This window comes from Branchiostoma belcheri, unplaced genomic scaffold (genome assembly GCF_001625305.1).
Source record: "Branchiostoma belcheri isolate BF01 breed outbred unplaced genomic scaffold, Haploidv18h27 scaffold58, whole genome shotgun sequence".
In the NCBI taxonomy this organism is placed as follows: domain Eukaryota; kingdom Metazoa; phylum Chordata; class Leptocardii; order Amphioxiformes; family Branchiostomatidae; genus Branchiostoma; species Branchiostoma belcheri.
This window is the reverse complement of record NW_017804220.1, coordinates 780,914-792,977: the sequence shown is the minus strand read 5'-3', so window position 1 is coordinate 792,977 and position 12,064 is coordinate 780,914. Positions and strand designations below refer to the sequence as shown.

At 42.8% G+C, this 12,064-nt stretch overlaps 1 protein-coding gene across 1 annotated transcript in view; it reads right to left on the bottom strand.

The window, feature by feature from the left end:
• The window catches only part of LOC109481786 (transcription factor Sox-5-like), a 47,890-nt gene that overhangs the window by 8,451 nt on the left and 27,375 nt on the right, over window positions 1–12,064 (bottom strand). Inside the window, exons 2-8 of the mRNA XM_019784375.1 lie at window positions 4,878–5,612; window positions 4,046–4,175; window positions 3,398–3,697; window positions 2,551–2,889; window positions 1,895–2,213; window positions 1,008–1,178; window positions 539–765 (exon numbers count right to left, since the gene is read on the bottom strand). Coding sequence (XP_019639934.1) covers window positions 539–765; window positions 1,008–1,178; window positions 1,895–2,213; window positions 2,551–2,889; window positions 3,398–3,697; window positions 4,046–4,175; window positions 4,878–5,612 — 2,221 coding nt within the window. The remainder of the gene's footprint in view (window positions 1–538; window positions 766–1,007; window positions 1,179–1,894; window positions 2,214–2,550; window positions 2,890–3,397; window positions 3,698–4,045; window positions 4,176–4,877; window positions 5,613–12,064) is intronic.

Here is a 12,064-nt window from a genome sequence, read left to right as displayed (position 1 = left end):
ATTGTGTTAGATTTTTGGGGCATTGAGTGAAAATTATTGTTTGCTAATCTTTCTGCCCAATGGGCAAGATTGTAGGTTTCAAAGTTTTCTGATTTTGTGGTAAGTACAAAGGATGTGTTTTAGGATGACTGTACAGAAAGGTTACGACACAAAAAATGAACACAACAAAACTCAAAATTCCACAGCATGTTATTGTCTGGAAAAAACAACCAGAACAGAAAAGGAAATCTGTACATAATGGGTGAACCAAACAGAGACAATACATGAAAGGCATGATCATAAAAATTGGAAAACGAAAACATTTGTATAGCATCACCCCAATGTTTTAGTCAAAACGTGGCAATGCAGTAGCAGTTGAAACTGAGGAATATGTAAAAATTTGAAACTAATTTTTAGCAATTGCAGACTGAAATAACTATTGAAGTTTCTCAAAGTACACTTTTCTTTTGTCAGGTGCATGCTGTGATAGTACTAGTAGTTGGTCTGACAAAAACCGGACAATGTGGCCCCCGATATTGGGTTAGTCCCACGTTGATACGACAAGCACGATTGTACTACCTGCAAGGAGCCAGGCCCTCTCTTGTCCAATGAATGATGCTTTTCGTTTACCTATCCTCAACTTTTTCCCATCCACAATGCAGGTGCGTTTGGGACGGGGTTTGTATTTGTAGTCGGGATATTTCTCCAGGTGGGCCTTGCTGAGACGTGCCTGTTCCTCATAGTATGGCTGCTTCTCCTGGTTAGACATGGACTTCCATCGAGAACCTGAAGAACAAGGTTTGTCAGCTTGTATTTTAACACAAGTTTATTGCAAATTCTTACCCGTAGGCTAATTGCAAGTACATGTAACATGAAAATCAAGGATGGACAATGGATAACAATATAGTATGTGACTGCTCTAGCTACTAAACACTAAAATCTAACTTATTGGGTTTGACATCTTTTTCTGAGACAGTGGAAGACCAATGATCCCACTTATTCTACTATGTGTGGGTTTTGTAACTCACCGAGGATCTTGCTAATATTGGAGTTGTGCATGTCGGGAAAGCTTTGGAGGATCTTGCGTCTCTCGTCCTTCGCCCACACCATGAAGGCGTTCATTGGTCGCTTGATGTGCGGCTCGCTCACCGTGCGACCCCTGACCTCTCGGTAGATCCTCGCTTCTTGTATGTGGGGATCTGCAAGATGAAGTATCGTTTTTATATTAACAACCCAATAATGGACCACAATTCTAAGCCAGCCATTTTACATTGCCTATATAAATTCTGCTGAGATGCAATTTCAGGGTGGCAATCCAAACAAAATATATTCTGGATAAAGAAATCTGTGTGAACCTGAAATTTATTGTCATTTCTTACCACGTTTCCGTAATCATTTCATACTGGAAGCATTTGAAAAAGCCAAAAAAACAAGCTACGTGAGAGGTGTTCATTTTTGGGTACCACCAATAAATAGCTAGAACCAGCCTGCGCAATCAAACAAGCAACAGTTTTCAGTCAGGGACATCACATTTAAGTCTTGCATAGATCAGTAAGCTATGGGGCAGGGTTGATTCAACTGACTACATTAAAAACTTGACCAGAAAATTGGAGTTAAAATTCTAGTTTTGCCACCCTGAAATTTTATTGGATGCCTGTAAGATAACAAATGACCAATTTACAATGTTGTATTTTATCTATGCCATACCCACCCCAAATAATGAGCCTTTCAATGCAAAATGAGCCAAAATTTGGTGTCCCTCAACCAAAAAATGCGACAACATCAATTCCATTGTCCAAATCCTGCATTCGACGTGTTCAAATTGTTCTATGGAAGCCATGGATGGCGGGCGGTACCGTAAAGGTACCTGTTATCAAACATTATTGCGGCCCGGGTATGATATAAATGTACATACTTGGCCTGCCGTCAGCGTCCAGTTCACGATGGTGGCTGGACGCAGCCGCTTCCTCCGAGGTCAGGTCTATCACCATCTTCCCAGGCTCCTTCACTTTCTGAGTCAGCTCCGAGGACGCGCCCTCCCCGCCAACCTTGCCGGAGGTCATCTGCCGCATGTAGAGCTGGTGGGTCAGCGCCTCCAGGGCGATCTTCTCCTTGTCCACGCCCTTGCTGCCCTCCGCGGTCGGCGAGGTCTGCTGGGACAGTCCGTTCATGTGAGCCGTGGTGGTCAGCACGCCCACCGACCGCAGTCTTTCCAACTCAGCCTGCTGTTTGGCCTGAGTGAAGACAGGGAAGAAGCAGGCCATAGGGTTACTACCGGCCCTATCTCAGACATAATCAGGATCATACAGTCACCTAAAATCACATACATGTAACTTTGTGAGGCCCACAGTAAGATCAAGGAGGCAGAGATCTAGCACATTCAGTTAGAACATGAATCGTAGCTGCCCAAGTCCTACTTACCCTTGCTCTGTAAGGAGAAGATCTACACAAGTCTTGTGAAAGCAAGTGCAATGTTATACTAAAAAGGCAAAATTTCACCGTGACTGTAGTGTCTTTTATCATAAATAAACCATTTGATTGATTGATTGAATGATTGATTGACAGTCCTACCTGAAGAGCTGCCTGTGAGTCGTGGGCCATGAGCTGTGCCCTCGCTGTCGGAGACAGACTGTTCAACAGCAAGGCTCTCGTCTGTGGGGCCGACACCGTGGCCTGGCTCGGCGCCTTCGCTCCCGCCGTCGGTGACGTCGTCGTGGACGTGGCCATCTTCTTCTCCGGAGAGGAGGACTGGGCCTTCTGGGACAGGTTGAGAGGCTGCGGGTTGGCGGTGCTGTTGACCAGGATGCTGTGGAGCTGTGGTGTGGTAGAGTTGGAGGACTGGGTGGTGCTCCTCTGCGGGGTGGTGGCCTGCCCGGGTGACGTGCTCTCGGATGGCTCAGGCTTGTGCACCTGTCAAAAACATAAGATATATAAAAGGTAGTCCCATGGCCTTGTTGAAGTTGTAGGGTAAGGGGGTTGTTTAGTTCACTCTGTCTACGGAATGGTATCGGAAGACAGAGCCCATCCTTCTCCTTCCACTACGTTTTACATTTGTACATGTACATGTACACTTGTCAGGTACACATTTTACACCTGGGTGGAGTAAGGAAAGTCATGTCAAGTGCCCTTTTTTATGGACACAGCATCTGTCAGGGATGTAAGGTATCAAATCCACAATGTTTCAATCTTGTGTCCACTGAACTAGCCACTTGGTCATTCAATGCCACCATCTTGCTAAGTTAATTGGGGGAAAAAAACTGAGACTTGCTTCAGAATTCGAACATAGGCATTTTAAACGTAAAAACAAACATTCAAGTACGTTGTGTAGATTTTGTATGAAATCACAGTCCTTGGAGGCTTATAGTTGCTTAGAAAACAACATAATAGATATTCCTCATAAACAAACAAACAGACAGACCTGTGGGACGGATGTGAGAGGGAGGGACCCTGCTGTAACAGGAAGACGAGGGTCCAGTCCGAGGGAGTGCAGCGCCAGGTTAGGCTGGATCCCCGCCATCTGGAGTCGTGCCGCCGCCGCGGGCGACAGCGCCACTGGATACTGGTCCGCCGTGCCGTAGGGCAGGGTCCGTGGGATGCTCGGGTAGTACGCAGCTGCAGCTGCCGCGGCTGCAGCCGCCGTAGCCTGGTCGTGTGGGAACACTGGGATGATTCTCATGAACGGCTGGCCGGCTGCAGCGTTGTTACACTGCTCCTGGATCTGCACGGAAAGGACAGAATAAAAACCATAGAACAAAACCACTCTATAACATTCCCTGGGGAACAAACAGTTACATGGAAATCCGAATGCTTCCAAATATCACCATAGTAATAAACGCCGGCTAAGCCTTGCAGATCATGTGGCTTGTGGTAGAGAACCAGCAGGACTCCTCTTTGGACTCTGGATGCAAAGACTACCATGTTGCTCCAGTTCCTGTAGGTATTTTCTGCTGCCATTGAAATTTTACAGAACTGCTTTACACAACAACCTTTTTTTTAGCTATACAGCTCTAGCGAAGGCTAGTAACACGGTCCCCTCCCCACTGCTACAAAACGCCCCCCTCCCCACCTGCTGCTCCAGTAGGTGGATCTTCTGCTGCTGCTGCAGGAGCTGCTGTTGCTGCAGCTGGATCTGCTCCTGCTGCTGTCGCTGGATCTCCAGCTGCTGCTGCTGTTTGGCCAGCTGACCCTGCTGCACCCTGGAACAGCACAGCAAGTTAAAACTTTTGGTCCAACACAAACATTTCTCTCACCTAAAGCTTTCTACCAACCTAAAGCTTTCAACCAGTCTCTCTGGTCTTCCTCAGTAGACTGATCCAGTGAGACTTGTCATGTGGCTTTTTAGAAGTGTGACATCAACATTGGGTTGAAGGTATCTGGTAATCTCCAGATTACCCTTTTTTCCCAAAACTCTAGTGTAACGGTTTTTCACATCTGTTTTGATGCAACTGCTTGGGTAGCATAGCTCAGCATAGGAAAAACAACCCTTGATAGTTACTCTTTTTCAAAGAATGTGTCATGCCTTTTGTGTTCCACATTTACATGTATATTGTTACATGTAGATTGAGAGCAAGTCTGACTGTGCTTGGCTTGTTGGCTTACAAAAGGAAAAGAGACTTTTTAAGGATGAGGCAATAATAGATCTCTATTCTCGAAAACACATATTCTTGAAAAATAATTGCAAAACAAGCTACTTTGTATTTTTCTTTTTGTTTTGTCATGATTAACATTCAACAAAACAGGGCATTCTAACATTATGGAATTATGTTGGCGTTCATAATCTTCATTTCAACAGATGAATTGGCAGTTTTCAGATTTCTACACCTGTCCTGGGATCAAGACATGTTGTCAGCTAAGAAACAGCGATTTTGTGTTTTTAGACCAGTAAACCTCCTGCTCACCTGTTCATCTCATCCTGCTGTGTCAGCAGCTGTTCCTTTAGTGCCCTGAGCTGTTCCAACACCTCGGCCAGCTGCTGTTCCCTGTCCGCCAGTCGCAGCTCCCGGTCCTCCAGCGTCAGCCTGTCCGTGTCCGCCACGTCCTGCTCCCGCCACCGCTCTGCCATCGCACTCACCACGCCCAGCCCACTCACGATCCGGTCCCGCGTCTCGTCCCGCCGTCTCTCCAGCTCGCTCTTCCTGGCGGCGTCGGTTCCCGCGCCGTTCATGTACAACTCCTCCTCCATCTGTTCCATCTTCACCCGCACCTCCTCCATCTTTCTCTGCTTCAGATTGTCAACAACACTCAGTAAACTCGTCTTCCTCCTCTCTATCACATCCTCTCTCCTGTCGCTCCCTCGTTCCTTCGCTCCCGGGCTCGTACCCGCCGGACTCTCTCGGATCTTTGGTCGACTTAAATCAAACACCTCAGTCTGTGCTCTAGTCTTAGAGTCCTCTTCACTAGTATAAACGTTTGTGCTCAAATCCTGATGTAGGTTATCTGTTTCCCCCGTTAGCCCATTGGATTCTTCCAATTCTTGTTCCCTGTTTGTCGTCTCTTCTGCTGCTTCCACTGTGTTTTCGATGACGTCGTGACTCTCGTCCTGCACTTCTGCGTCTGAGTCTTCCTGGAGTTTCTGCTGCTTTACTGTGTTGTCAAACTCAGGTGACGCTGGCCGCTTCTCACCCATTTTTGGCCTGTAACAACAGAAAACACAACACTGACGTCATTCCGGGCGTGAAGAAGACTTCACTATTCAGTAAGCTACGGAAACAGCGCGTCCTTCTCAGGAAACAATTGTCGGGCTCCCATTGTTGGGATGTCATCTGGATCGGACTTGGAGCAATTTATCTGGGTTCTTTTGTGTGGGGAATGACGAGAATCCGCACTGATGCCACTCAACTGCGAGAGGCTGTCAGTTTTTACAACACTCCAAGCAATTGTCTTCTGTGGTGTGCACGAAAATCACAAGTTAAAGGACTTCTCATCTTCTACTCAAGAAAGAAAAGATGACATCCATGGTACTAGAAGTGCTTCTTAAGAGATCTGTATTCACCAACATACACGTATCCAGGTATACCCAAGATCACTACGTAGTACCTACCACGTAGATATGCCCTGAATTACAGTTTTTAGGAAAAAGAAAACAATTAGAATCAAAGGTCAGTAATTACGTTTCACGCAGCAAGATTTTTGCTTTCTCTTACTACATTGTAATGATAACAAAGGATGAAACTTTGTTCGCAACGAATAAAGGCAGCGGCAGAACAAACGCGCTCAGAACAGCTTGCACAAATGTATCCATTTCATGGCATTTCTTTTTATCCGAAATCATATGCCGCATCAAGGAAAACCTATAAATCATTGACATCAGTGTGTACCTGGACACTATTTAACACTATTGGATAAGATGGCAAAGAGAAAACCATTCTGGGACAACATGTCCACCAAACCGAGAGAAAAAAAAAGCATATTTTATCATCAAAATAATCATCCTTCAGGCTAGATATATCGCAGCTGAGGAAACATAAGGTATATGGATCATAAAAGAAATATTGCACACTGCACAGTGATCTAAAATGTAGAATACTTGAAATAAGATTATAGGATTTTTAGAGTTAGACAACAGAACTATATTCTATAATGATCATCACTAAAAAAATCAGTAAATGCGATAAATATGGGGATGAATCTAAAAAAAAAACACTCAAATGCTTTGAAAAAAAATACAAAAGCAGAAGAAAAACTGAAACAAATGCTGCCAAATTTTTTCCTCTAACCTTTAGGATTAACAATGCCTCTGGTTGATAGTGCGAGTCTCTAGTGTGCCTTCCTCCCATCAAAGTCACTCCACTAAAATGGTTTTGACTGAATGGTGTCTCCAATCTTAGGCCTCTTTATAGCGCTAACAAAGGCCCTGATGCAAATCATGGACCGTTCCATTTTTCAAACAGGCAGGGGTTCATAACACGTTAAAAAATGATTCCATTTCATTGTACGGACGACATTTTTTCTTCATTCATAATCCATGTAAGCATCCTAGCTGCTTGATTTCTACATGAAGTTTATCACGCGACTTTAAACATCACATGTAATTCAAACTGACTACCTCCTACCAGGTCCAGTTGGTTCAGTCCATTTATCAAATATCAATTTTCTATGGCCCTATTGTAACAGCTTAATAACAGAGAAAGTGAATGGTCTATCAGGAGAGAGTGTTTCTGCACTCCTACAGCTACCGTCAAAATGATGCTCCATGGAAAACAAATTTTCTGTAACTTCATATTTCAAGAATAGAAATTACATGCTCCATGGACAAAAGTAAGAACTATACACACACAAATATATAATCTATTGATGGCTGCTTTGAAGGCTGCAGCCCTAGTCACAAACGGACCTTCCCTTGAGCTAATTATGTCAGTGTAACAAAGAGACTGGCTGTTCCTAGGGGCCTGAATAGCTGTCCTTTACACAGGCACGGGGTGTACCAAGATTACATATAGGGGACACAAATAAAAACATAACAGGAACTTTGTCACTATTAGGTACTGGAAGGGAGATATGATTTTCTGTTCTGGGTAAGATTACTCATGTTTATGAATATTTGTATGCAGAATGTAAATTTTTGAATCCGGCGGTTTGTGAGGGAATATTGTTAACGAGACGCGCTACGCTCCCCCCTCTCCGTGGATGGCGCGCCCCTGCCATAAGGGAGTAACAGGTGGATTTTGTCCCAATGGGGAAGCAGCTGTTTCCCTTGTTGTGATTAGTAGTGTGGGCGGACAACACAATAGGACTAAAACACACAATGAACAACAGAGGCAGGGACGCAACACAATACACCCTGTCCCTCCGCATTTGTCCTGTGTTAAACAGCTGCCAGGACACGGCAACTGCCGGGCGCAACAACCTACAAATTCTCTACATCAGGATCCAACTTTCACAGCTTGTAACGTAAAATTAGAGTAAATGAATGACAGACCTTCATTGTACCTTTGTGCTCTTACAAGCTAAATACAGGTCATGAATAGACAGGAAAATAATTACAGTAAAATCTGACTTAAAACTGTACATACTTATGTGGGCTACTATTTACTATTTAGGTTCGATTTCTTCTTAAGTCTGCCTTTTTCTATGTTGAGTTGAACAGAATGAGAGCTCTATCTACCAGAGAGAATAATCATTATGACACTAGGACAAGATTCAAATACATGTTTCCAAAAAAAAAAAATCTTCAGCAAAGAACATTTAAAAATGTAATACTAATAGATGATTACAACAGTTAATAGTACAGTTACCCCTGGTCTTTTTTCTACAATAAATGAGTTTTTGACATACTCAGAATAATTGTATGGTTCTGCACAGACTAATTATGATAAATGCCCTTATTAACAACATTTTTAAGTAATAACAGATCATTACGTATCCAGATATTAAATGTCAATATAATGGACCAGTCAATAGACAAGAGAAATGATCACGAGTGGTGGGAAAAAAAAAGGAGTATTAATGTTTTGAACCCCAACAGGTTGACACCAATAACCGATTCCAATTTGCGAGGTTCCAGTGCAGCCATGGCCTAACCTTTCCAATGTTACTGCACCATATGTTCCCCGTGTACCGTGTCTAACCAAGGGCATCCAGGCAAATATATCAGAGGAACAGGGCGCGTCCTGGATTCACTTCCCAGAGGTTTCCCCAGAAATTTTTAGAGAGGTGCTCCCTAATCGGTTGACGTCGCACAAAAATAAATCAGTGAATTTTCATAAAAATACTGAAAGAAAACCCTAAATTTGAACATTTTGGGAGAGGTGCTATGATTTTGGGGAGAGGGGGAGCATCCTTGCTTGGGGAGAGCCCTGCTTCCCCACACGACTGACCGTACCAAACCGTGTGTACACTTTCAAGGCATAAAACCTCAACACACAACCATAAACTTTTTATGTACTTTGAAATAGTATCTTAAAATGGCAGACTTTTATGTCGGTTCAAGTTGCGCCGAAGCCGCCCCAAATTTGTTAGGGAGCACCGAGTGAATGGCAGGGGGTTATGGAATAATTCACCATAATTCAGACTGCTATATAGTATAATAAATAGCTCTGCCCTTTGTTTGTGGTGGATATGGCTGTATTTGACACTTTGTCATCTTAGTCATAACTGACAGACAAACCACATTCAAGATTTTTGGGCTATATCTGAAGTTAAATATGAAATCACAACACAATTCACAAAACTGAAAAAAAATAAGATGAAGAAAGTCTAGGGTTCCCCTTTTTAGCTTTCATAATTGTCATTTTTGTCATAACTGACAAACCACAAGATTTTTGTGTATTAAAAAGGTAAATCAGAAATTAGAACACAACTCATAAAATAGAAAAAGAAAAACATGAAGAAACTCTACAGGTCTCCCACATTTTAGCTTTCATATTTGTTATGTTATATCATGACTGACTGACAAGCCACAAGATCTTTATAAAACAGAATTCAATTCATAAAAGTCCCCCCCGCGCTTTTTAGTCATCATAAAAAAAGAGCAGTGATCCTTTTAATATACATAACGCCCGTCAGGAGTTGCATATATCAGTAGCGTAGGTGGCTGTGCTAATAACACTGGAGGGGGGGGGGTGTTATTACGGCCGGCGCCACAGATTTCTAAAGAAGCTCGACACATTACGGGTTCATCTGCATCACCTGCGGGGATTCAGCCTGACCTACATTGGTGCGATGTCTGCCGTCACGTGTTCCCTGTAGAGTATTATGTGCATCTCATTAGGTCTTAGAGTAACTCCCGCGATTTCCCCCCAAAGGGGCTATGAGCCGCGTACGGTATTCTCACCGCTACCATCCAAAATGCAAATTCTGAAACTTTGAATTGCATAAAATTATTTTCTACTGATATGCTTTTGCTATTTTAAAAACAAAAAATTATGTTCTTTTGCTGTAAATGATTTTTAAATGAGTTTTCAATGCAGATTTGGATCAATTGAAATATGGCCAGAAAATTCAAAAGAACTTACGACTAAACCATGTCATGTAGTGAACAAATGTATGGATCAAGAAAATTGGATAAAGAGCATTACAATAAGCCGCTGGATTTTCCATTGCTGTGGTACCTTCAATACAGCCCTTAAACAGCTATACTCTCTTTCTAGGAATAGTTGACAATAATTTTTTCCTCAAAATATCTGCAGTAATGTTTATGACTTTCAAAGACATGACTTTAGGGTTATAGAATGTTACAGAATTGAAGAGAAATACTGGTAGTGGAATATATGTCATTGTTGGTGGCTTTTTTTTGGTGAACAAAAAACCCTATTCCCAAAAATATAAAATCCTAATTCTACTGCACAGAAAGATGAAATAAAAACCATTTGACTGTCCCTAAATATAGATTGATATGAGAATGAACATCCTTGGACACACACAAGGCAATTTTTGGACCCGAACACCCCCACATTTATTTAGAACCACCACCTGATGTTCAGATCTGATTACACAGTTGTTAGTAACAGGGTCGCTCCCTAGCCTCACTCCAGGTGATCTTTTCATTATGATGGTAGCATTACCATACCAAACGCACCACAACAGAAAGCTCCAAACACTAGTAGTAGGCCATGGGGTAAAAGCAGGGTTGAACAAGTTTTAAAAAATCCATGGTTACTTGACATTTTTCTATGCATTTTACTTCTTGCAGGAAGGAAATTATTTTATTTTTCAATAAAAAAACACTAAAGTCTTTGTTATAATGTCGCTTGCTTTATTTACCAAAATAAGGGTACTTAGAAACTTTTCAGACAAAACGGCATATTTTTGACTGGTATCAATATAAATATCTTGATTTGAAAATGATGTGTAATTTTGCTCCAAACATTGCCTCCAAAAAATTTACTTGCCCAATCGGGCAAGTACAGGGGGATACTAGTATTCACTTGCCTGAACAGTGCTTTTATTTGCCCTGGGCAAATGGTCGATGGGACATGTCTAACCCTGAAGAGACTGTCAGAAAAGATGGTCTGTCAAGAAAAAAAAAAGTATGGTTTTCTACCCCCAACATCAATGCTAACTCCAAATACTGGGGTAGAAGACTATCAGAAAAGGTGGCCTGTCAGACCAGAAAAAAGGAAAGGTTTTCTACCACAACATCTGCTTGGAGACAGCCACAAGATATATAATCTGACATGAAACAAGGTTATTATATGATAATAAGTTCAGTTCATTCGTTCCATCAGGTGACATGGTAAAGTGTTCTGCATGATTCACAATGAATCACTGAACAAAAATCTTCACGAACTGTCACAAAAAAAGGGTAGGTACCAATGAAATGCTAACTGCTTGTTTAGTGATCAAAATAGATGCAGTGGTAACAACAGAAAACAAAAATAGTAACATTTTGATATAATAAGATAAGCCAGAGAAAATTCGTATTGAATATGTCTAGCATGTACATGTATAGAACTACCTGATAACAATTCCCTAGAAGGGCTGGGAGGCAATATAATCATTTTGCCTTAGTTCTAACTGGCTATGACAAAAGGAGAGGGTAAGAATATCACCCTGAGCTACTGTATCCAGGCCATGAAACAAGCGGTCTGTATCTGTATTCAATACTCAGACTTCCAACAATACTAACTACATGTATCATATTCGCTGGCTACAGTGTCCTCACATGCAACGTGCACCAACTTTCCCAGAACACTTCAAAGAGGAAACACGATTCCCTTTAGGAAGCCGTGAACGACAAGCGTTTCCCGACGCTCGCGTGGTGCGTGGGTCCCGTACAACGTGACCGCCGGCGCGCACACACAAGCACCCTTCTCCCGACAAGCCCTCGTGCGGCCGTTCTCGGGGAGAAATTGACGTCCTGATCCCCCATTGCCGGGCATTTAAAGCTGGCTTGGGTGGAAAACAAATGACCCTTGTCATGGGGATCAAGTAGCCATTAGTGCAGAAGCGGGTCCCCATACGCCCATCGGATCCCCGCTACTCCCTCCCACAATACATTAGCACTCCTCGCGACGTCGATACCGGAGTGCCTAAATCCCCGCACAAGTGTAGCGCGTACAATTACACGTCGGCGGAACGACAGAAGGGAGGCTCTCCGCCATAAAATCTCCAGATTAAAAGGGCTATCGTTGGTCATTGAAAATGT